This window comes from Hyposmocoma kahamanoa, unplaced genomic scaffold (assembly GCF_003589595.1).
Source record: "Hyposmocoma kahamanoa isolate Upper Pololo Valley unplaced genomic scaffold, ASM358959v1 86, whole genome shotgun sequence".
Classification (NCBI taxonomy): Eukaryota; Metazoa; Arthropoda; class Insecta; order Lepidoptera; family Cosmopterigidae; genus Hyposmocoma; species Hyposmocoma kahamanoa.
Genome location: NW_020654289.1, coordinates 14,036,726 through 14,061,352, shown reverse-complemented (window position 1 = coordinate 14,061,352; position 24,627 = coordinate 14,036,726). Strand labels below are relative to the sequence as shown.

At 35.1% G+C, this 24,627-nt stretch overlaps 3 protein-coding genes across 3 annotated transcripts in view; 1 reads left to right on the top strand and 2 right to left on the bottom strand.

Annotated features, from left to right (window-relative positions):
- LOC113234732 (polyubiquitin-C-like) overlaps positions 1–1,154 on the bottom strand; it is a 2,125-nt gene extending 971 nt beyond the window's left edge. The window contains exons 1-2 of the mRNA XM_026470195.1: positions 998–1,154; positions 1–641 (exon numbers count right to left, since the gene is read on the bottom strand). The exon at positions 1–641 is cut by the window's left edge and continues 971 nt beyond it. Coding sequence (XP_026325980.1) covers positions 1–635 — 635 coding nt within the window. The 5' untranslated portion in view covers positions 636–641; positions 998–1,154. The remainder of the gene's footprint in view (positions 642–997) is intronic.
- Positions 1,155–1,814: 660 nt separating this feature from the next.
- LOC113234919 (cytochrome c oxidase assembly protein COX16 homolog, mitochondrial) lies at positions 1,815–3,991 on the bottom strand. Its single transcript, XM_026470439.1, has 2 exons — positions 3,837–3,991; positions 1,815–1,995 (listed from the first exon to the last, which is right to left on the bottom strand). The coding sequence occupies exons 1-2, from the start codon at positions 3,989–3,991 to the stop codon at positions 1,815–1,817; spliced, it is 336 nt and encodes a 111-aa protein (XP_026326224.1).
- Positions 3,992–13,081: 9,090 nt separating this feature from the next.
- Positions 13,082–24,627, top strand: part of LOC113234731 (tyrosine-protein kinase CSK) — a 45,464-nt gene continuing 33,918 nt past the window's right edge. The window contains exon 1 of the mRNA XM_026470193.1: positions 13,082–13,255. The gene's annotated coding sequence lies outside the window, so the exon portion shown is untranslated. The remainder of the gene's footprint in view (positions 13,256–24,627) is intronic.

The window sequence follows — 24,627 nt, the reverse complement described above, 5'->3', positions numbered from 1 at the left end:
TTATAGTCTGACAATGTGCGACCATCTTCAAGTTGTTTTCCTGCAAAGATAAGGCGCTGTTGGTCAGGTGGAATTCCTTCTTTGTCCTGAATTTTTGCTTTTACATTTTCAATAGTATCCGATGGTTCTACTTCCAATGTGATTGTTTTACCAGTCAAAGTTTTTACAAATATCTGCATGCCACCTCTGAGACGAAGCACAAGATGAAGTGTGGATTCTTTTTGAATGTTATAGTCAGAAAGGGTGCGACCATCTTCCAGTTGCTTGCCAGCAAAGATCAGTCTCTGTTGGTCTGGAGGGATACCTTCTTTGTCCTGAATCTTGGCCTTCACATTTTCAATAGTATCAGAGGGTTCAACTTCTAAGGTGATAGTCTTGCCAGTCAAAGTCTTGACGAAAATCTGCATACCTCCACGTAGACGCAACACTAAATGAAGCGTTGATTCCTTCTGAATATTATAATCCGACAGAGTACGCCCGTCTTCTAGCTGCTTGCCCGCGAAGATGAGACGTTGCTGGTCGGGAGGGATGCCTTCCTTATCTTGAATCTTAGCCTTTACGTTTTCAATTGTATCAGATGGTTCCACCTCCAAGGTAATGGTCTTACCCGTCAATGTCTTTACAAAGATCTGCATTTTGTCCTGAAAATAAATAATAAATACGTAGTATAGTTTTTTATTGCTTGCTATTTATTACGTAGGATGAGAAAATTATTGTGAAATGAAACAATTTCCTGTGACGCAGATCTTGAAATGAGGTCACTTCAATAATACAAGAAAATGGCTCCAAAAAGCCTCTCATTAATCACACACGAGAATAATCATGACCTATATGAAATCTTGAAGCAATGAACCTTATGTTTAGCTAAAACACCATTTTTAACCAAAATGGCGGAGTCACTATTCTCCGGACAAAGATCAATAAAATACTACGTCATTTCAGTTTTCCTTCAGATGCAATTCTAAAACAATAGAGCGAAATGAATAGCATTACTTACCTAAAAAGTCACAAAAATTTAGTCCTGTATACCACAAAACTTCTAGCAAACTGTATTATTTCCAACAAACAACTTTGAATAAATGAAACGAAGTTCGCAAAAACGTCCACTATTTCGTTCGAATTCTTCTTTTGAAATACGGTGGCCAATGAGTAACGAATCCTTTTATATTCTTCCGTGGCGTAATCAATACTCAGGCGGAAAGAGCCGAGGTATGCGCAAATATCTCTTTCATTTTTCTTGTAAAAAATAGAGATAGAGAACATTTACACCCAAACAGGTCATGCGTCATGCGCAGTTCGGAGATGATATAGACGTATGTTGCGTGGCCTTTTCTTTCTCCTTCGCAAATTAAAAACAGGGCGTAGAAAAACAACGTTGCGTTGTGCGAATAGATATTTCTAGAACTATTGTCGTGGTGTCAATTAATAATTTATTATACTTAAACGTAGTATAATTAGGTATATAAAATGTCAGCGTATTTTGATCACATTTCACATAAAAGTAGTGGTTCTAATTAACATTTATGCGATATAATTAACTAATAGATCCACCCTTATTGTCTACCTAACTAATTAATGCTGACGAAGTCCTATTTTTTCCCTTATCTCTACCCTGAGTACCCTGCTTAAAGTAGGACTTGATGTTACAGCATCTATGTTGCGAGGCAAAACCATGATGTATATTGCGTAGGTATGTTAAAAGGTAGTACTGTACCTAACAATAAAATCAAAATCGACAGCCTATATTTATAATTTATTATAACAAAATATTTCCTACAATACTAATATAATACCTACTAAAACAAGACTTGATACTATTTCTTTTGTCTTCCTGCATCTTCCCAAGGTCGAGGGCCTCGCTTGTTTTCCCAATTATCTACATCAAGTTTTTGAATTTCGTCGTATGCTGTTTCCAACGTGACTTCCTTAGCTTTACGAAGACCCATTTTCTCTGCTTCTTCCCTGCTTACTCCTTTTACGTGTGAAAATTGATACCTGAGCAGAAAATGTGTACCTATTAATTAATTCCACACCTACCTACATTAAATTATGTACATGGTACATATGATTTTATACAAGCGTGGTATTTTTAGGTACACAATTCTAAACAATACGTAGAGGTTTGCTACATAACATATTTGCATGCAGCTGAATAGAAATTCTTCTATAACTATGTATGGAAATCACAGATATTGAAACAAATCGTGTCATACATAGGTACTACCAAATATGTCGTCATTACTATATGTACAAGTAGGTATGTATACTACTTTTGGACTGAACTTCGGTTTAAGGTGAAATAGCTGTCGACACCGTGACACCGTGACTTATCATACTCGTACTAAAACACTATAGGTCCAGTCCATCGATTTAACTAACCATTTAGCTTATAAACGTTCAATCGCAAGAATTTCGCTTATTAAGCGTTCAGTAAATATAATAGCTATTGATTGAACCATTCTACATTACAGTCAAGCGCACATCAAGCTTGACACTTCGCACTTTGGGCCATTCTTATCGTAAGTGAAATAGAGTTGAATTCAAGTCTTAAGTGTCAAGCTTGATGTGCAGTTGACCCTGTACTTTATAGACACAAACATCTTTCGTGCTTGCGTAGCAAACCAATGTGCGGACATCATATAGGAAGTATAACAAAAGTAGGAGCTCTTACTAAGAGACTTCCAGGAAATCTTATGAACACCAGAATGTAACAAACTGTATCTATTTGCATTAATTTTTATAAACAACCAATTTCTAGCTGAATCATGAGAATCCATACCTAAAATTGCGATAAATATGAGTTATGACACATACACATTCCCCAAATAGTATTATAGTTATAAACATTCACCCAATTTTAATACTAAATACTCATTATAGTCAAAAACCTACTATAAATACTCAGTTTACAAGATTTGGTTTAGTTGAAAGGTAATAATAGCCTGTGACTTAGTATTTTAATGCCAAAGCACAATAATGGATGGGGAAATGTTGTGCAATCATACAAAATTTAAAATGTTACATTTGGTAACATTATGTAGGTAGGACAAAGTGCGGTCATCGTTTATCTGTAGTTTAACACAATAATTGTGTTATCAAAATAATCAATTTGTAGTAATTTCCAGAGTTTATCATTGTGATAATAACAATGGATCAGTTGTGTATGCATGAACATTTAAAATTAAAACACTTTTGTGTTACACAACATAAATATTCATGAAAATTGTTACAACTAGACAATTAACGGTGTTTTACATGTACACGGGGCCATAAAGTGTCTGCGTAAAACAAAAGATTTTAAGAAATAATCTACATGCACACATTATAATTTATATAGTTCAGTCATAATGTACACTAGTAAATAATCAATACTAATTCAATAAACGCAAGCCTCTTATACTTGAAAGGCTTCTAGATGCATGAAACTGTAGTCTAATATGTATGTAATTGGAGATGGATACATAAAATGTCAATTATTACTCAGAGTGCACATAGATGTTAAGAACACTTAAATAATATTATATTGCAGATCATTTCATAATTAGTTTAGTTTCCGGCTATTGATATAAACAAACATGTATCCACGGGTGGCTTAGAAAGAGACGAAACAATGGTCTGCGACAAAGAGTAGAGTAATACAGGAATGTCTGCGACGTCAACCAGTGTATATTGAGACCATAGATTTAGTAATGATTGAGACTATTTGCGATAGTCAACGCGTTTGTTTTCAACGCAGCGATTATGGAACAAAAACCATTTTTTGGAGTACCACAAAAACAGTTGATGATAATTATTGACTGATGTTGTGGTGTCATTAATAATATTGAAACATTAACCTTATTTGCGTCCATTCTCGTAAACCAAAAGATCCCCCGACAACGAACAATAAGAATGGTAAACCGTATTTAAATGACTTTCGTTTAGTTAAAGTATTAAAAGAAGACCTAATAGAATCGAATTTTGTGAATAATTTTCCGTTCTTAGCAATCATTTTGCATTATTTTTTCGAAATTATTTTGCAAAACATCAATATAACCTCAAAATTTAATTTGACATTTTATTTTCGAACGGCTGCGTTCAAAAATACTTTTTTCGGTTCAGTTCATACACCGATGATGGCTGTATAATATGCATTGCTGTTACTTTAAAAAGGAACATGTAGTGATGTCAGTATTAATATTAGATCATCGAAAAACGGTTAAAGGCATTTATTTATTTTAATAAGGTAAAAAGTAAAATTAATATTATTCGGGAATATTGTCATATAATTTCGAACAGTGAATATTTTTCCAGAAAATTTTCTGAAAAATTGTATAAATATTACTCGAAGGCTATCTAGAACATATTATATTATCTAAAACATGATAAAAGCCTTCGAGTAATAGTTTAGATAATATTATATCTTTTGAGGTTTTAATAAAAAAATATTGTATAGTTAAAAGCAAGTTATATAGAGTAAAACGAGAATTAAAATTATTGGACAACAACTATTCAGAAACAAAAAAAAACGATGTCAAGAAACCGACCAACGGTGAAACCTAATTGGTTAGTCATTGACATTTTATTTAGATAAATCACAAAATTTTAAAAAATATGGGAAATCGCTCCTTGTAGTTCTGGTAATATAACGACGAATAAATTAATTGAGACTGCCTTGAATGAATGAATTTAACTGCCTCTGTGGCCGAACGGTTACCATGCCGGACTGCCACGCAGAGGTCCCAGGTTCGATTCCCGGGCCGGGAGAAATGTTTGTATGGTTTACATTTATTTCTCTCGTGAGTTTGGGTGTAATTTGTGGTTGTCTATGTGTGTGTCCATGGCACCCGCGACACAGGGTTTCCCTAGTGCGGGGCTATGTTGAGTGTGTGCGTTATTTAGATATATTGTAACGAGTTAAATAAGTCACAAGCTTGATGTGAAAAATTGATGAAATACGTTTAGTTATTTGTTACAGGCGTGGTGATCAAATACTAATTTCTCGGTTTTATTCCGCTGCTTCTAGTATAACGAATTTTTTTCTGACTTTAGTCTAATATAAGTAAAAAATTATGAAAAACACTGAAAATATTAAGAAAATTAAGAAATGATTTCTTTGACTTTTTAGTTCATTAATAGACAAAATTAAATTGATTAAAATGTTGGTATAATCATCATCATGGCCATTCCCCAACTTTGAGTTCACATATATTCTAATTTTATTTCATTTCAATTTCACTAGTTATTTGCATTTTCAAAGTTTGAAGTATAGGAACTATAGCATATAATATTTGAAGTATTAGTGACTCATTTATATCTTCATCGGTTTATTCCTCTTGGTAAATACTAAGGATTACCAACGAAATTGTATTACAATGTCAGTATCTACAAAAAAGTTATCTATATCACCATTTCCATGATATCTTCAATATGCTTATTGGGATAGAATAAAATGACCAATGAAAAATTTCGAGAGCAAATGAATTGGCAATAAGTACAATAATAATTATCGACCATCCATTTCTTTTTATTCATTAGCTAATTTTGTAACTGCTATTAGTATTAGTGGTAAGAAGTATACCAGACTGTTACTGTAACAACATTGTTTCTATAAAATTTATAAAATGGCGGACTTCTGCGAGTGACGTATGTGTTGTGTGTTTACGAGTTTCCTTATTTCATATGGACAGTGATTTGATAATGAAGTGAAGATTATCTGATATTATTACAGTGTTATCTGATACACGTGTTATCAGGTAAGTGAAAATGTTTTTGATTCCATTATGATTACACGGTATGATTATCTGACACGGTATGAGTACAAGCTTGAAGTTGCGACAAGATTGTAGGCGGGATGAAACGTCCACATTTGTGGAATATATCATAAAAACCATAATTCATTGTTGTTTACAATTTACTTGCAAGAATTGCAATGACATTTTTGTTGTATATTGAAACACACCAATTATACATAAGTTGTTACTTCATAAGTAAATTGTTCAATTTGGGGCCTTGATGCCTTTATGAAATTCCTTACGGAGGCTTTGTCAATCTTGGAACTGGCGACGAAACATTCGAAGCTTGAAGAATGTGCCCTAATATACCCTCTAAGACAATGTTTAAGTTTTTTAAAAGTTTTTCAGCTGCACTGTTTGCCTTGGTATATTTTCTGATAAAATTTTGTACATATTGGTACTTAGTTGTTAGGTTGAATATTAACTGGGAGGCAACTTGTAGGTAATTCATGTCATTGTTGCTTCATATGAGATACTTGATAAAAACGTATCTCAAAATGCATAGTTAATAGGTATGATACCTCAAAATGTCCAGGAATTTATGCCTTGGTATCACAAATGAAACAAGTAGTCTTTGAAATGTAACTTTATTTGATAAACTTCCTATTGGCCAAACATAAGTTTCAGTCAGAGAAGGTAAAAACAAGCAGAGCTAAGTAAGTCCTATTCTTTAATCCTATTTATTGGCTTTGGCACTGAGTTTTAATGAGCGGTGATCAGTTTAGGTCAATTACTGGTTGCAGTGATGAGGAGCTGCACATGCCTTAAATAAGCCACCCTAGTACAGTAACTTTATTTGATATACTCAAGTACATCCATTCCTGTAGTAGTAGATATTATCCAAATGTTTGGTGGCAACTGTTTCATCTGTCAAAATAGTTGCATTCAACATGTTACATGTACTTGAAATATCATTAAGAATTCTTGCTTCATCGCCTTTCCAAACCTTACCAATTGTAAATTCTAAAGAGCTTTAGACTGTTATGAAAGCAAAAAATCCTTTTTTAATTTATTTCCAACTATTCAGATCAATCCATTTCAAATTAACAAAATAAGTCGTGAAACATAACCCTTACATTACCCACTTACATCTTGCTTAATTATAGTCCGACCTAATATTATAAATGCAAAAGTGACTGTCTATTATGTTTTCATGCCTAAACCGCTGGACTGTTTTGATGAATTTTGGTAAAGAGATAGATGGTACCTAGAAGAAGAACTTAGGCTATTTTTTGTCACAAAAATGAATCTTAGAAGGGGTCATATTATAAGGGATAAAAGTTTGTATGAATAACCAATTATGCTATGGTCATTAGTATAGTACAGTGGGCTACTTGAAGTACTTATATGCAGACAAACTCACTAGCATCAGCTAGTTTTCCAATAATAATGAAATTTTGTAATATGAAATATTTGTAATTTTTTGCTTTGTTATTATAATGTCACATGTTAGGTCAAACAACTGTATAATTCCAAATTAGTGTAAAGAATATTTCCAATCAGTCGTGTATATTTATATGAGAAATAAACTGATTGGCAAAGCAATTTTGAAATGAGATTCTGGCCAATTTATATCAGAATGTTCTTAATTTTCCCTGCACTCATAAAATACCACCACTCCAACTAAACCTAGTTCCAAGCATAAATTTTCTCAATAATCCAGTTCTATTGTATTGTCGTGCTAAAATAATTTCTATAATGTGGGAATGGAAACTTGGCATTGTTCATGTAATGCAGGTAATAAAAACAAACTAGATGTGGAGTTTTTGTTTGACAATTATTGAAGCCATTGTGTTAATGTGGTCCTCATGGTAACCCCCATTGAACATTTATCTTTTTTTTACACTTTTTATGAAAAGACAATCATACATTTTAGTTAACTACCCAAAAGATGCTATAAATCTAGTGAACTGTAATGACTAAGGTGGTACTGTTTCTGTTATACAACATATAGTTTTGGGTGGTCAGTTAGACAAAAAAAGTGTAAAATTGCATTTACATTATCATTGTGTAAAATTTACACACTTATTCAACATTGTTAAATAATGGAATCTCAAGATGCTTGGGATATTTGTGAAGTAAGTTCATCTTTTTACTTTAAATATTGTACAAATATTTTCTGTAGAAAATATGCCTAGCTAGGGGATATATTCTATGTGTTAAACCAATAGTATTCAAACTAACATTCAGCTAGATTCATTCATGAAGATAAAATTTATAATGATGCAGGTAAGTATAACTTATATAATGCAATATGTGGGTAAAAGGTACCGTCTGGTGGCTTTTGTGTCAGATACACTTTTGCATATTGTCCTAAATACACAATGCATTAGTGTAAGAAGTAATCCCTCCCACACAACTTCGATTACAAGGCACCTTTACCTTTGAATCAACACTGTCATTATAAATACTTAAACAAACATCACCTGACAGATTAAAGTTTATTGAACTTTTATATATTATATTTTCACCGACTTCAGACAACAAAGTAGATAGCGAAACTATAAATACGCGAGTAGTGTGCCTAAAATTAGTCTGCTAACTGAATGCAAATATCTATAATACTATACAGTTGCAATGTCTGTCTCTAAATTTAAACGAGTGGAGACTCAGGCAGTGCGCGGATGTCGCTCTGACTCTATCAATCTAACTAACCCTCACTGATCACATCTGGGTGCTGCTTAATGTCGAACATATCTTGTCGGATCAGAGATATATATATAATATACAGTTTAAATTGTTTCTACTTCACTCTTACTATATAAATCACTCTATAATTCTTTGCGCTACATGAGATGACGTTTAAACGCGACATTTATAAAGATGCGACACAAATTTTATTTGCACATTAATCTCTTTCGTCTTTGTATGGTATTATTATAGTATGTTGAATTATCGAATTTTTACATTTGTTTTACATATAAAGAGAAGCTTTGTACTAATTTGTGATACATTCTGTGTTCCATACAAAATAGCCCAATGGACATGTGATGCAAACTTTGGCTGGCCATACTCGATGTTCCAATTGATTTAATTACCCCAGCCGAAGGTGTTCTCCCCTTACCCGAGTTGCAGTGGTCAATTTGGAAGTCCTTGACCCGTTTTAGGACACAAGTCGACTGATGTAGACACCATGGTGAAATATCAATCCGACTCAAAACGATTGTGCTTGCGGATCCTCCACACAAAGTTTGTCTCGTCTGCCCTCGTGCCCACGGTCTGCGACCAGCTGCACCAGCGAAAATTCAATGAAGAACAAAACTTTTCCACAGAATTTCATCTAATTGTCATCAGCTATTAGCTGTTGTGAAGTGACAGTAACAAACGAAAGCTGTCGCTTTCACAATAATGGATTAACTTTATAATCTAAGTTTTGACGACGGTTTTAGCATGTCGACCCCACAAAAAGCTACATTTAAAAAGATTCTTCTTCAATTATACATTACGAGTTTTGTGATGCCCGCGCGATAGTGCCTAAGTAGTGCTTGGACGTCACGTATCTTTCGATCACTCACGATTCTGCTACTGTCGTCTGTATTAAGATTCAGTACGATGTATCGAACGACGATCCAATTCAGTAGTAGTCACGTCTGTTTAACGGCCTCCATAATGTTTACAATAAACATTTTGAGACCCAAAGACGTTTTTGTCGTGTGAGAGTCAGTAACCTCTGATAGTTTATGTCGGGTTTTACTCGAAATCGTCTCGAAAAGGAATTCCGCTTTACAAAGAATTATCGCAGAGAGGAAGTAAGGTCGATGTCGTTAAAAACAATTAAAACGACTGAAGTTTTATGAGTCACACGTCGAGGACGTCCTCGCCCGACGCCGGTCATGACTTGTGGCGATTACCTTGCAACAAAGATACATGTGACAACAATTTGTGCACCCGAGACTTCGATGTTTAACTATATCTTACTCGAGAAAATCCGGTTGTGCTGTTCATTTATTTATTTATTTTTGGGAGATTTATAACTAATTTTCAACAATAAAGATATATGTATATGTTAAATTACAGGTGAAAGTGCTAATTACAAATCTTCACAAGTAGCACAACAAGTAAGTTATTTAGGTTTTAGTAAGCAGAAAGTAAAACATTATTACTGAATTATTACGATCATTTCACGCTCTTTATTTCAATAGAACATAACTATTCTGTCAATCGCTTCAAGTTGTAGAGGCTTTCCTTTGTAAGCGATACTGCTGCCTATGTATGGTGTAGTAAATCATTATCCAAGCAAGGTGTTGACGTAGAGCAGCCATCAGGCGCGACGGATGACATCACCGTCCCCAAGCATCGACAATGTTTGCGAACGTAATTTGATGGGTACAGTACGTTAGTACAGACCGTCCAGATCCACTTGGTGATTGCTCGACCACTCGCTAAGTGGAACGTCTTGAACATATATAAACTGTCAGGACAGTTTTGTTGAGGAAGTCACAACTGTGTGTGATTTTACTGAATGACATCATGTTACGCATTTAAGACAAATTAGTCACAGTTTTGGTGGCTTTGAACATGGGTATATCTTTTATTGACGTCGGCTGAAGAGTTAAATCTGCGTCCTGTTTTCTGCACTTAGAAGTGATTTTAAGGTTCTACTTTCACGAGTCAATTTGTTTACTTCCTTGTCCATCCATCTCATCTCTCTCTTGTCATCTGTTTTATCCTTTTCGTATGCAGACCATGACTATTTAATTTGTAGGTCGATTTGATGTTATTTACGTTCTCGGCATAAATCTTGCCTAAACGATATTTTGTCAAAATTAATCTGACGTGCGAACATTATGAATTGTGATTAACTATAAATCAACGCTTGTGTGAGAGAGATGCTCGGCAGATTTACTACCTCTAGTTATCCAGTGATGGGAAGCAGGTCATGGCCTGTCACATAGTATTTACTACTCTATATGCGATGTTTCCGATAAAACTTGTTATAGGCAATCGACATCACATAAACCGACGAGTAGATAGAATAGTAGATAGGTACCTTTCGTTTTTATACGAAACATAACATTTAAATATAAACCTAATTTATTCATTTTGCGTTGATTGAATAGACCTACACACACACACACACACACATATATATATACACATACTGACATTCACGCAATGTACAGTAATTTCCGGTGAAATTAAATGTTTGATCAAATTCATTACTTTGACGATTCCCCCGACATTCAGTCACAATCATGTCTGTTGAGAAAATGGGGTCGCATTATATGTATATAACGAAACGTCATCTGTCCTGCTAATAAATTATCAATTTGCTAATAGATTTTGATTATACGTTACTGTGTATAGGAGAAAGTGATTCCATCATATTGACGCAATACAATATTGCTCTTTGTTAAAAAGTATGTGTGCATCACAAGGCAGACCAGCTTCGAAAACTTGCCCTTTGCAAACATGAATATAGCCTCAGCCACTCACAGTCGGTCACGGGGCGCTGAAGCTGATGTGAGCCCTGTTTGTGCCCACCACACGAACACTACCGTACGCCGGATTCCTCTCACGCTCCAGTTGCCACAAATACCACTAATTGTTATTGCATTTTACTACAACGACTGCACGGATGTGGAGTCGTGGACCCATTGACGCGATGTTCACTTAAAGTCAATTTGTTGTCATTTATTAAAAGTATTGTAAAGTCCTGACACCAGAGCGCTATGCGTATTTTGAATAGTATTTGCTTTTTTCGCCACGTGTATAAAACGCACAATGCAACGAACGTCATGCGTTGATATTTTGCATTGCCAAGTAACAGTAAAATAATTGATCTAAAGCAAATAATTGATTTGCATCTAGAACTTAAAAAAAAAAAAACATTTTTATTTATTTTGTTCAATGGTTTTTTGTTCTTTTGGACTATAAAATTACGAACCGTGTAACATTGTTCGCTAATTAATGGCTCGAGCACCAATATTGAGATACACCATTGACTTATAATTGTAAGTCAATGGTGTATCTCAATATTTTCATTCTCTGCTAATCTGCATCTTTAAATTTCTTAACTAGCAAAAAAGAAATCCGAAACGGAGTACGATTAAGATGTCAAAGACTTATCACTGCAAAACATGTAATTTTTAAATGGTCATCTTGAGTTAGACTCTTTACTCAGTTTTTCATTGATTGTGTAATTTTATAAGAACGAGCTTAAGTCTTAGTTAAGTAAAAACTTTACGATAGGTCTGAAACTTGGCTAGCCTGAACAAACATAATTGTAAGTGATAGTTTCTGTTCTACCCATATTTTTCACGCATTTACTAAACGTATCGTTGTTGAAAGTAATTAATTGTATTCGATACTCAACCGCGCTTAACTTTTATGTATGCGCACATAATAACTGTTAAAACATTTTTATTGTGGTTATTAGTACAGAACGCTCTATCAACGTTGCATACAATATACTTTTCAAGTTTTTTTTTTTATTTTAAACGAATTGCGTCGCGTGTCGCCTTCGTCATTTAAACGTACAATTTTTTATTTTAACCGAGATCCGTTTAGACTTGTTAATAGTGGCTGCATGCCGAGTCGAGTATTAATTATTTCGTAATGTAATCGCTGGTTAGAACTCAATGAGCACGTGGTACCGTGTGCTGGTGTCATTTACGAGGTATCACTATACGTCTGTTATACATTTCCTGTGCTCAGTTCGGCGTCGGTTTGCCGTAACATGAGATCAGTTGATCGCCCCAGGATATTGCTACATGCTCCCTCGGTATTCCTTATGCTTACTAGGTATTTAGTTTGATTGTTTGCTGCAGGCAGTTCCTTTAAGACGAGTTTTACGTATTTCTGTAAAGAAGAAGCCCTGCCCTGACTTTGGCATTGGATGTAGTCCTGTAGCTAGAACTATTGAGTTATTTATTCAAAGCACTTGAAATGATTTTATTTCTTTTGTATTTAACAATGTTTTATCAGAAAAATTATCTTGTCATGAGCTTTGCAGATCTACAGTCATGTCCAGATGTAAAAAACAAATCTGTGAATGTATAGCACGATGTCACCACTAATAGCATTTTATATTCCATTAACTCCAATTTCATAGTTTCAATATGCTAAATCTTCACGGCCTCTGGGTTTCGATTGCGTAGTTAAGACAAATAGCATGGATGGATGTAGTGTCGTTTGTGTAATGCCTTTACTAATAGGGAAATTCATTCGTCGGCGGACGATTCGCCGTCTGACAGTAAACGATCGGCGACCGCGACGCTTACACGCTTCGAGTTAATGCGGAAAGCCTCTGTCGGGTCGCGAATGTATCACGTTTTTAATGGTTTTTGTGTTCGTCACGTTGCAGATGTAAACAAACAAAGGAGCCGCAGAGGTTGACTCACTCATGAAAACTGTCAAGTGTAAACAAACGCAGTGTTGTATATGTCATACGTGTTCATTATTTTGATTGTAACTCATTAAACGGATCTTTATGCTCTATGTTGTGCTTCTATAAATGGTGTTTCGTAAATAGTTAGTAGGTATGTTTCTTGTTTTACAATTCATATATGTATTGTGTACACGTTATCATTGCGTAGCGCAGTCGTTAACTAATAAAGCGTGAAGTTTAGCAATGTGCAAATAGCTCTACTGTCGGTGGACTGGCGGCGGCACGAATCGATACTGGTTGTTTTTAAAGTTTTCGCTCCCGACAACTTTAATGGACTTCTTCTTAAGAATCGTTCTGTATTCCTTATAAGTTCCTCGTATTTGTGATGCTTATTAAAGTCTGGTTCGTAGACAGATGTCAAACTATTTTCAGTCTCTTTTAAGTGCATTGGAACACTGTGTCGATCAACTTCTAAGAGAGCCGTAGGCAATCTGGTGGTAACTTGTACGCAAATTTAAATATTTAAAGCTGAGTTATTTAATTTTATCTACATTTAAGTCCAAGAAAGTAGTTAAACATTCAACATAAGGCATATTTTACAATACCTTACTTCGAAGATTCTTTATTACGGTTTTCTTCATTGCCCTTGCATTTTTTCCATTCGTAACTGCATGGAATGTCATTATTCAATAATTTCATACAATGAATTTCCAATAACGTTTTGCTGATAACGAAATTAACGACACGTTATTATGAAACCCGCTTTTGTGAGTGTTTGTAAACTCTATTTGAAAATCTTCATGCAGTTTTGAATAAATATTTATGCTTCCGTTAATTCCCCTAAAGCTTTGTTTTGGTATTTCCGCCTGTTTGCTAAATCCTGGGACGTCATACTTTTCGATAAAATTAAACATCTGAATGTATAAATGTTGATTGAATAAGAAGGAAATCATTCGTCACAATCAATTAAGGAAGGACATAGGAGTTTCCCTTAAAACATTAATAGAAAGCATGCATGGAAATGCATGCTTTTGTTTTAGCATGGCCCTTGGAGTTATTGTTACTCTGGTACTCAGTATATTGAATTGTTTAATTTGGTACCAGAGTTTTATTGTCTAGCACCATTGACTTGTAAGTCAATGTCTAGCACATTTATTTATTGAAGTTTGTGTTTGCAATGTCAGCGTGTTCTCCGGTTCATGACTCACCTTACTCATCAAACAATCAGTGCAGAGGATTGCTGGCTGCAATGTCACAAGGCCAGCTCTTTGCGTAGGTAGCTCTGCTAATGATTTGGAATGATTTATGGTCATGCTGTTTTGTTAAATACAATAAAACCTACTACCCTGATCATGTAAACTTTATTAATTTACTAAATCGTAAGCTATTATTGGCTCGAATTCTTTATGATTTTATACATAAAGTCTGTTGAATCAGATGCGGTCAATTCAAGGGTTTTTTTTCGAAATCGTAGGGAAAGGTACGTGGTAGTACAATTGCATAAGCAAACATGTGGAATCTTATCACTTCCGTCGGTTTATACGTATAGTGATGTTAGCGAAATAATCCTCAAGGGATTTGAAATTTAACCTTTCTAAGCTTTGTGAAGCTACACATATCTACGAGCAAACCCGCAAAATAAAACAAATAAATATCGTGTTACATTTCTAGCCTTCTATTGACATTTCGCTGAGGTGGGCCAAGCAAATAACTGAGTCACTGCAAACATAATAAAAATAAGGCATGACTTAGTGTCATATGATTTATGAAGCACAACATGCCCAAAAGAGTATTAACGGCTCCCTACCATATAAAGTCCCCATCGCGTCGGAAGCAGATTATTTACGACTGTCAAGCTTACCTTGCACCAGGGACAGGACTTTATGGGGTGTTTCTTTCAACGGTGACCAATGTAACTCTGTCACGAATTGCTCGGGTACTCTAATGAGTATATTGTTCTACAAGCAAGGGGATAATTCATTTGTGACTTAGTAACAAATCTTTTCTGTACTTTCTGAGGTCACCTCGATGGTAGTTAATTTCCTACGAACTTGCACAACGCATTAATTATTCTCTCTTCTTTTATTCTTGTCGCGTATGTCGCACTTCAAGGGAGGGTCTTTTATCAGCCATAATTTGTTTAAAAATTGAAGACTAATTTTTAATTTTCTTAATTAGCCTGCTGGAACTAGTGTTGACTGCCTATGGAAATGACCTTCTTAGGAAGGAAGTAATTTCTATTCGCATTAAGGCCGTGTAATTTGCGTGACTGGTTCCTCTTAGCCGGGTTAAAGTATTTGAAAAGGAAAACAAGAAAATTGTTTGATTTTTTATGATAATTATATAAGCCTACTCTAATATTAGTTAATAATATATTTGATTATTTAACGTGTTAATTGGGTTCGTGTAATACGATCAAGCTTATTATTGATTTATGTAATTTAATTAGTCTTGGAAACGATGTGAAGGAAATACATAAAAAAATTGCCAGCATTAATTATAGGTATACATATTTTTTTGATTGAGCAGACAAATGTGACATGCAAGTACTACTAACCTATTAGGCAAACCCTAGTAACACTAATGTAGAAACATTTTTGCCTATAAGCAGGAAATATTCAATGACTTTCAGTTTCCAATTATGTTGCTCAATGTAAGGTAAAATGCATAATATATTCATTTTAGGTTTAGTTTTACTCGCTTCTTGATATCAGGCGTAATAAGCATGCATGTACATGTAGTATGTATTAATTTACCATCAAGTATTCTCGAATTTTATGCATCATTAACTCGGCACCTCATAAAAGTATATGCACATTTGTCGTGGGAACTTAATACTTCTCATTAAAATTTCTTGTTATGTGAATGCATAAATGGGAATGAGGTATTGGTTTTTATTACAGCTAGATACCGAAATAAATGTAAACAAACAGCCGGTAACGTAAACAGGGGTAATGTGTATACTCAAGCCCGTATCACTTCCTGCATTTATTTAAAGGTCTGCAGTCATTGACCAATTTGTTTTAGTTATTTTTAAAAAGGTTGCTGTTGTGTCACATTCTTGAATACATTTTAAGGAATCTATAAGGCCGACTTGCTAATTACCAATAAACATCGGAATAGGCCCCCAAAACTATGCAATTATTGTATCAACTGACAGTTTTACGCACGTAGACCGGTTTCTTCAGAATTATAGTGCGCTCACTCACTAAACAGCCGTGCGGCCAAAGTCATGGAATGTCGGTATAGTAAGTTTCGAATCAATGAAATCTTTTGCTGGCGAAAGTGACCAGAGGTTAAATGTCTGTTATTGAGCTCGATCAGAGAAAGATAAAAGGCGAGTTTCTAAAACATGTTACTACATTGTTAACTCAACGTTTTTTTCAGTTACAAACTTTCTGGAACTTTGGAACAGTTCTATAATTTATGACCTGTTGCTGTAGGATACGTACGATCATGATGATCTTATTTTGTGTTATTATCAGTAGTATTTGCCCATGAAATGATTATTGGTTGTCGTTTATTTTATAAAGTTTGCCACAGGATATAACAATCGCATTCGTAATCATTTGTCAATTTCATTGCCATTCTTTAAAAAAGATTACGACGAAAGTTGCGGAACATGGTAACCAGTGAGATAGTAGTAGTACCTATTTATTTGTATTACACTTTAAATCTGTACCTGTGCTTTCTCATCGAGGCGCACAGCCGCAGCTGACGCGTCGTCATTGCTGTTGGCAGTGACGCCAGTCTCTACTCGGAGCAGTCGGCTCCGGCGGGATGCGATGAAAGTGAAACGCGCGCGTGGTTCTGGCGCCCGCGCCCGCGCCGCGTGGTCGTTCAACTCGGCACGCGCCTGCATCCTCGGCCAATCTCGTTGTTCGTGTTGTGGTTATGATTTCGCTGCATAAGTATTGGCGTAAGTTATGAGCGGCCAAAGCAATGCTAACACTAGTAGTCCGGGCCGTATTTTCTCTGCGGCGACATGCGCGGCTATTACTTCATTTCTGATGAGTTATATGACTGTATATTGGCGTTGTAATGGCTATAGAAATGATGTAGCTGTAGAGGAGTTTGGTTTGATTTTTATTTAAATACCTTTTCTGAACTCTATAAATTATATATTATCTGTTGTCGGATGATTCTTTAAAGAGCTAAGTATGTAAAACATACTTGTCCGTAATGTGAAAATTTATGTAAAATTAAATTGGTATTTGTGATATGGGATGCATATCAATTAACATACCTATCACATGAGTCTTTAAAGCCGAAGTGGTTAATTTGTGAGTCCGTAGAATTTTACATGCGAGTTAGCTAGATATTAAAAAGTTTTTACAAGTCCTAACCGCTTAATTACCTAATCTAGGACTCTCTGTACTTTGTCTACACGCGATATTACCACATAATGCATACAAGTGCTTACTTCGGCAAATAATGTTAAGTAAACACAGAATGTGTTATATTACGAATACTCGATGCTTCGATCACGTAAACTTGTTGACTTTATTAAGTCAATGTTTAAACGCCTGTTTTAATACATTGCAAAATAAAAATGTTCCATCTTCAGTCACTGTTTACGATCATATATGAAATTTTGCACTTATTTCAGTCCTACGGTTCTATATCTTCCTGTTTGTATCATTGAAACATATGAGATAAATCCAGGAGTTGGCAAGCGATACGAGATTGCAGCTTTACTGCGACCGCCATCTTTTTGTTGTCACTTTCATAAAAAGGTTAAGTGTAGGAAAAGATAATGGATCTCGTTGTGATTGTGTTCAGAAATGCCCTAATAAAATATTTTTGATATTTTATAGGCTTTTAGACAAACGAAATTTAACACTTAATATTTTATTATGTATTATATTTTATAAATAATAATGAGTAAAATATATTGTAAGTAGTAAGAAAAAGTGTTTTGTAATACTTTAATACTTACTTAAGTTATATGTAACGTCTCCAATTAACGTACAACTCTTAATTTTAGAATACGGCTCGTAAGCTTGCCCACTCGCCTACCAAAATGTGACGAACACGAAATCACCGTTTTAAAAAATACTTATGAACAGCAGACGTAGCATTGGCTGATTTATGCAAATCCTACAATGCTGATATTACAGTCTAAATGCAAAATTGTACGTATTCCGGTTTGTAGAAACTACTAGGGTTTCCAATTGTACGGCTTACTGCCAACTTAAATCTTCTTCTTTCATAACATTTTCTTTGCCCCCTATATCGAATCACCTCTTAAATCGAATACTCCGAATGCCAACACGATGATCTAATAACAAATAATCGATAATTCCTCTCTTAGTGTTCGGGTTAACCGTCACTACAATAAAATTCGTCTGTCACGAACTCTACATGCAATACAAATACCACCGGAAAATCCTTTTTAACACGGGCAGTTGTTTGGTCACATACAAATAAAATACTACATTAAATAATCCTAGACTTGTGTTGTGTTGTTTTTAATGGGACATGAATGTTGTACTTACATTTACCTTGGTTGTTTTCCTGCTTTTGTATGTATCACTGTTCATCTTTTATTGTCGCTCATATTCAATGGACGCACACAACATTCGAAAATAATAACACTGTTTGACCTTCATTGGTGAGTACACAGTTGAGTAGTTAAACGTAAATCATTAGGAATTATTTATTGTTCATTATTATCATCGTAGTGTGAACTAATGCTATTTACTACGTTCGCAATTCTATGCTGATGAAAGTGTTAGTATGCGTACAAAGGTGGTTTTAAGTTGTGATTACTTATTGAAAGACTACAACATGTTTGTTGTTGAACGGCCCATGAGATGGTGCGGTGTTTTATAGGTGTGAAAAAACAAATGCCCTGCACATATCAAATAAATTGTAAGTATGTCGTCATCAGTCGCAACCTAAACTGACCGCAAAGGAAACTGCAACTCTGAATATTACGCAACAGCTGACGTTCGTTTCGTCTGGTTCGTATTCGAGCTAGGATAACACGTGTAAAACTAAATTGAGTTTTCTAGTTTCTTCTTTATACTAAGTGATTTATGCTTTCACAACTGGTAAGACAGTGAGATTGGTCTGACAATGAACTTTCGTATAACGACGATTTACTGTGCTGCCCTCCTTGTTTCCTTCAACTAACGTATTTATCTCATAGTCACCAGTTGACCATGAAACTTGTAAAGCGCCCGAAACGTTGGTTTGTTTGAAAAAACAAATATACGCGATGTAAATCCGGAAAAATAGTTTCATTTCCTATGTGTAACAATCGCAAATACCTTAGAACTCGATACGCTGATTTGTCTTACTAATAAAACTGAAACTAAACATAATTTAAAACAACCGATTAGAGGATATTGTAGATGTCGTTTCGCTAATACCTAATACTATTAACATAGGCTTATGTAAATACGAGTAATTCAATTTCGCTAAATACGTCGATTACGTTATTTATGACAAGGAGAGCAGTATGGTGTACATATCGCACATCCACTTACTACTTACTTCTCTGTTTACTTTAGCGTCGAATCCGTCGACAAACAGAAAAATTATGTATGTACTTAATTTTTTCGTCATTTAAAAATTGTGCTCAATAAAACATTCTGCCCTTCATTTTATGATTCACATAACACACGTCGCGTCGCACAGGAAAACGGCGTTTACCATGAATTGCGCAGTGCGGTGTGTAGAAGGAAAGTAGGCAGCCCACATAAAATTTTCCTGTCCAGTTGCGGTAATGAATTACAGGCCTTCTGTGAGGTACGAACCCAGAATATGCACTAAGCGAATCCTTTGAATAGATCATAATACTTCCATGCTCAGAAAATAAGGGTGCTGGATGTCTCAGGGTGATGGGCGCAGTGGCGGTGGTCTGAGCGACACTGCAACTGTTATGGACAGGCGTGTAACTTGCCATCAAGCGCACGACTAGTTCGTCCCGTCGCTGATATTATAAAAAAAAAGAAAAAGCTAAAGCCCATGCGGCTCTGCTCTGCAAACAGCTATAAAACCTTACATTTAGTAACCTCTATAATACTAGTACCACATAAGTTAAAGACCCCCATGAGAAATGCCTGGCCACATGCTTACCCGTCGCACTAAATTGCTCGCAGTTAATTCTGTACTCAATTAGTGTGCCTGAGTGGTTGGACTACTAGCATTTAACTCGTATAAAATCTGAGACTCAAGTACTGTTGCACCCGGTCCCGTCGGGATGGATGTTGATTGTGTAGTCTAACGACATTTTTTCACCTGTGTTCAAACTTCAATATTGAAGTTTTGTAATATGAATTGTATGCTACATATCTGACTTAGTTTCAGTTTTTCTTTAAAAGTATACTTAATCCTGGTGGTCTTTGATGTCTATTATTACTAATATAGCACCCACGAACCAAATAAATAGCACCCCATCAAATGCGGCTTTGTATCGATCTGGCTGCCTCAGATCTTCTAAGAAGATGTTTCGGCCTCTGTTTAAAACCCACTGTATTGGTTTGATAGTAGTTTGTTGAATTGACTACAAGACTTCCAAGTAAGATACTCGTTAACTTAAAAACAACATTAACGATACACATTACTTAGTAATGTATACGTAATTTAATACAGCAACGAACCTCTTCGTTTTTTCTTAATATCTAACTTAACGAGTCTAACGTTGTATGCAATTACATCACTTTATGTGCAGTAGCTAGTCACGATTTGCGACACGCTCCACCGCTCCGGTTCCATACCTCCGGCAGGAGGACGAGAGTGAATCATAAGCAGTCTTTTTACATTGATATCTGCGCATTGTTTACTTATTTAATGCCACAAGTAAACCGTCAATATTGCACTTTAAAATTGAACGACGCATAAGTCGTGTTCAAATTGTGCAATATCACTGTTTGAAATACACTTTTTATGACCGTGTGTTCAATCATTTCGCGACTAAGACATCATTCAAATAAAATGAAATTTGTGAACACTTTGAATAGTTTTTCTTTTGTAAATGCAAATCAGTTAACAAGTACGTAGAATAGGACCTAAATACGATGCAAATGTTTCAAATTGCAATGCACTAACCTAAATTCACGTGAACAAACTTCATAAGCAAGAAGCAGGTTTAAATACCGAGGTAGCATAGCATTCCAATGGTTATGTCCAATATAGTGTGTCCATTACATAATTATGCACACAGTTGTTGGTCACGACACGCGACTTGCTCCGTCAAGCGTTTGTTCCAAGTCATCACCATGCAGAGTGAATCACACTTACTTCATAGCGATAATACATATTGTTCCAAACACGCATATTGGGAACTACTCATGATTTCCAGAGGATTGTTAAAGTGTTAAAGTCTATTATTAATCAATGTTTAATGTTATATGGAACTAAAGTTTACAAACATCTTATCTTAATGACCATTAAATATAAAAATGATCATAAATAGTACCGTAATTAATACTCCAAATGGCACAATTTTGCAACTTAGGTGCTCTTTAAAATTGTTAGATTTCTATATTGGATCTTCGTTCAAAGAAAATTAAACTTTATCATAGTTTAAATTTTTATTGAATTGATATTCCATAATTTTTTATGTGAAATTACTCCACTAGGTCGTCATAATTATTAATATAAAGATCGAACACTTAGAATAATTTCCTTCGATCGGGCCGGATTCGAACCGACATCTTTTAGCAAACCATGCCAGACGCTATGCCAACTAAGCAACGGAACGAACCAGCGGACCTCACGAATGTTTCTGTGTGGTTGTTGTCGTATTTTTGTAGATGATTTTTCAACTACTTTTTAGCCGTAGCGACATCTATGAGAAATCAATTAAAGTATTTCGTCACCCAGTTAGATATCTTTATAGCTACTAGCCCCGGCTAGAGATGTTGCTATTCACTGTATTTAAATTTTTGTTGAGTTGATATTCAATTATTTTTTTATGTGAAATTACTCCACTAGTTTGTTATAATCATTAATACAAAGATCGAACACTTAGAAAAAATTCCTTCGATCCGGCCGGATTCGAACCGACGTCTTCTAGCATACCGTACCAGACGCTATGCAAACTAAGCATGCTTACTTGCATATAATTTTATCATAGTTATTTATTATACTTATATATTTTATAAATCTTATTATTATGTTAACGATTTGAAGTTTTTTAAATTCCGCTATTTAGTTTTCTCTTCTAGAAAATTGTAAGTATTTTGCCTATGCGGTAATTTCTTTGTGGTTTCCTATTATTGTTCGCACAGTTTGCAAGATACTGCTTCTAAGCAACACAACTTTCTACTTTGTTATTTCGAACTGTGATATCAAAACTATATTTTTAGAAATCTTGCTTGAAAAGTCATTCTACATTGTTCCGTTAAATCTGCTTTGGATGAGAGTACTACACACTCAAGAAATATTTTTAAAATATAAGTTGAAATACGTGAAATACATACAAAAAGCAATTTGGATGCACACGGTAAGACTGCACGCCGGCTGTATGCAGTTAGGGCAACTGCATCCAAACCGCTTTCCGAATGCATTCCAAATGCTATTTAACCGAATTCAAAAAAAGAGTAGGTCGTCAATTCTACTGTATTTTTGTGTGTGAACCGATTGCGGTGATTTTTTTTTGTTAAAAAAGAGCGTGCCCCAACGGTAGTCCCATTCTAATTAGAAGAAAATAATCCGGTTTATTGGATTTCACTCACTGTCAGCTAACCGATTGCAATAAAACTTGGCAAATAGATGTAATTCCACAAATTTTTGAGGTCGGTTCTTTCTAATTGTGATGCTGTCGTACCAATTGCATTTAAATGCTTTTCGAATGCATTTAAAATGCGATTTTGCAATTGTAATACATTCGGAATAAAGCTCATTGTACTACGCACTTACCTACTTAATACTTAAATCCTTTTAATACTTTTCCTTTTTAATAATATCACGTCACGGAACGAACAAGTCGTGAGCCTGATGGTCAGCTACACGCTGTCCCTAACAGTTACAGTGCCACTCAGAGCTTTAAATTGCAAAGATCTGTCACCCTGAGCATAAGTCGACAAGTCCCATGTGCATGTATTTTCACCAGCACTCTTACGCTTCAAAACCGGAACACAGTAATGCTGACATTACTTCTTGGCGGCAGAAATGGGTATATAATAGGGTAGGCAGTACATCCCTGGACTAACTCTTTCATAAGGAGCTCTACTGCTCCTAAACCTACGTAAACGTACCTATCGTTCTACAACTAACAACTGTTGTTTTGTTTATTAACAATATTAAGCGTACAATCAAGTTGACTGACAGTAAAGTTTAAAATCAATGCAAATCGTAAACAAGAGCTGTCTGCATTATTCATGAAGTTAAATATCAAATGCATTGTGTTTAATCGTTTGTAGGAATTGCAGGTCTTACTTCGTATACAGAATTACAATAAAGGTTTTATATATTGTCTTATATAATTTAGTGAGTTTTGCATTACGCTATTGTGTTGTGTTTTATAAGAAATCTTTTGTTATTTCCTCCCTGGCCTCTGCCTGTCTGGCAACTGTGGCTGAACAGTTACCATGCTGGTCTGCCACGCAGAGGTCCCGGACTCGATTCCTGGGCCGGGAGAAATATTCGTATGGCCTACATTTATTTCTCTCGTGAGTATGGGTCTAATTTGTAATTATCTATCCATATGTGTGTCCATGGCACTGGCGACACAGGGCTTTCATAATGCGCGGAGCTATGAGTGTGTGCGTTATTTATTATTCCTAATAATAATATGCTTTGATTTAAGTAACTATGTTTTACACTCAAAACGGTAAACTAATCGGTTTTTCCTGCAACTAAGTAAAGGAAAAATAAGTACCTATAATTCTGGTAAAGACGTTTTATGTGTCCCATATTCTTTTGCAAATTAGATTTTTGACCCTCATAATTGCTAAAATAGTCATATAATGAATCGATAAATCTACTATAGTTGCAACCTCAATGTTATCGACGTCATGTAAATGCCATTTTATACGTGCTGTCGTGATTACATTAGATTTAATGTACTACGTCAAGTTGTAATACTAATGCACTAATTTAAAATTTTCTCACCGCAAAGTTAATTTTGTGGTACTAGCTTATTGTACGCACAGTACAGAGCCTCGCCAACCTTGTGGCCGCCTCTGCAAATTGTCACAAATAGACCATTACACATGTTTTAAACGTACATATTTAACACGCATGGATTTCATCAAAAAGGTTGAATTATATTGTTTCAGTTTCTGTTACAGTTGACTAAATACATTCAAAAACGCTACATGAATGAGTGATAAAATTAAATTTTACTAAATAAATGGTCAAATTTTCCTCAGCTAAGAGAATAGACTATTATAAATGTGTAAAGTAGCTTCTGACCCAGATAATGGGCAACGAAACCAAGCTCTCAATTATCTTTCACTGCCCTACCGGTTTTCTTAATGAAAGGGCTATTATCATAGAGCTTGATTAAATTCACTTTACCGTTAAACGCTAAAAGTGTTTGCATTCTGTGCTATAATTTTTCATTCG

Coding starts and splice junctions, on each gene's coding strand:
- LOC113234919 (XM_026470439.1), bottom strand. CDS start 3,991: ATGATTGCTAAGAACGGAAAATTATTCACAAAATTCGATTCTATTAGG. Junction 1,996..3,836: donor CGAGAATGGACGCAAATAAG/GTTAATGTTTCA, acceptor TTTTCTGCTCAG/GTATCAATTTTCACACGTAA.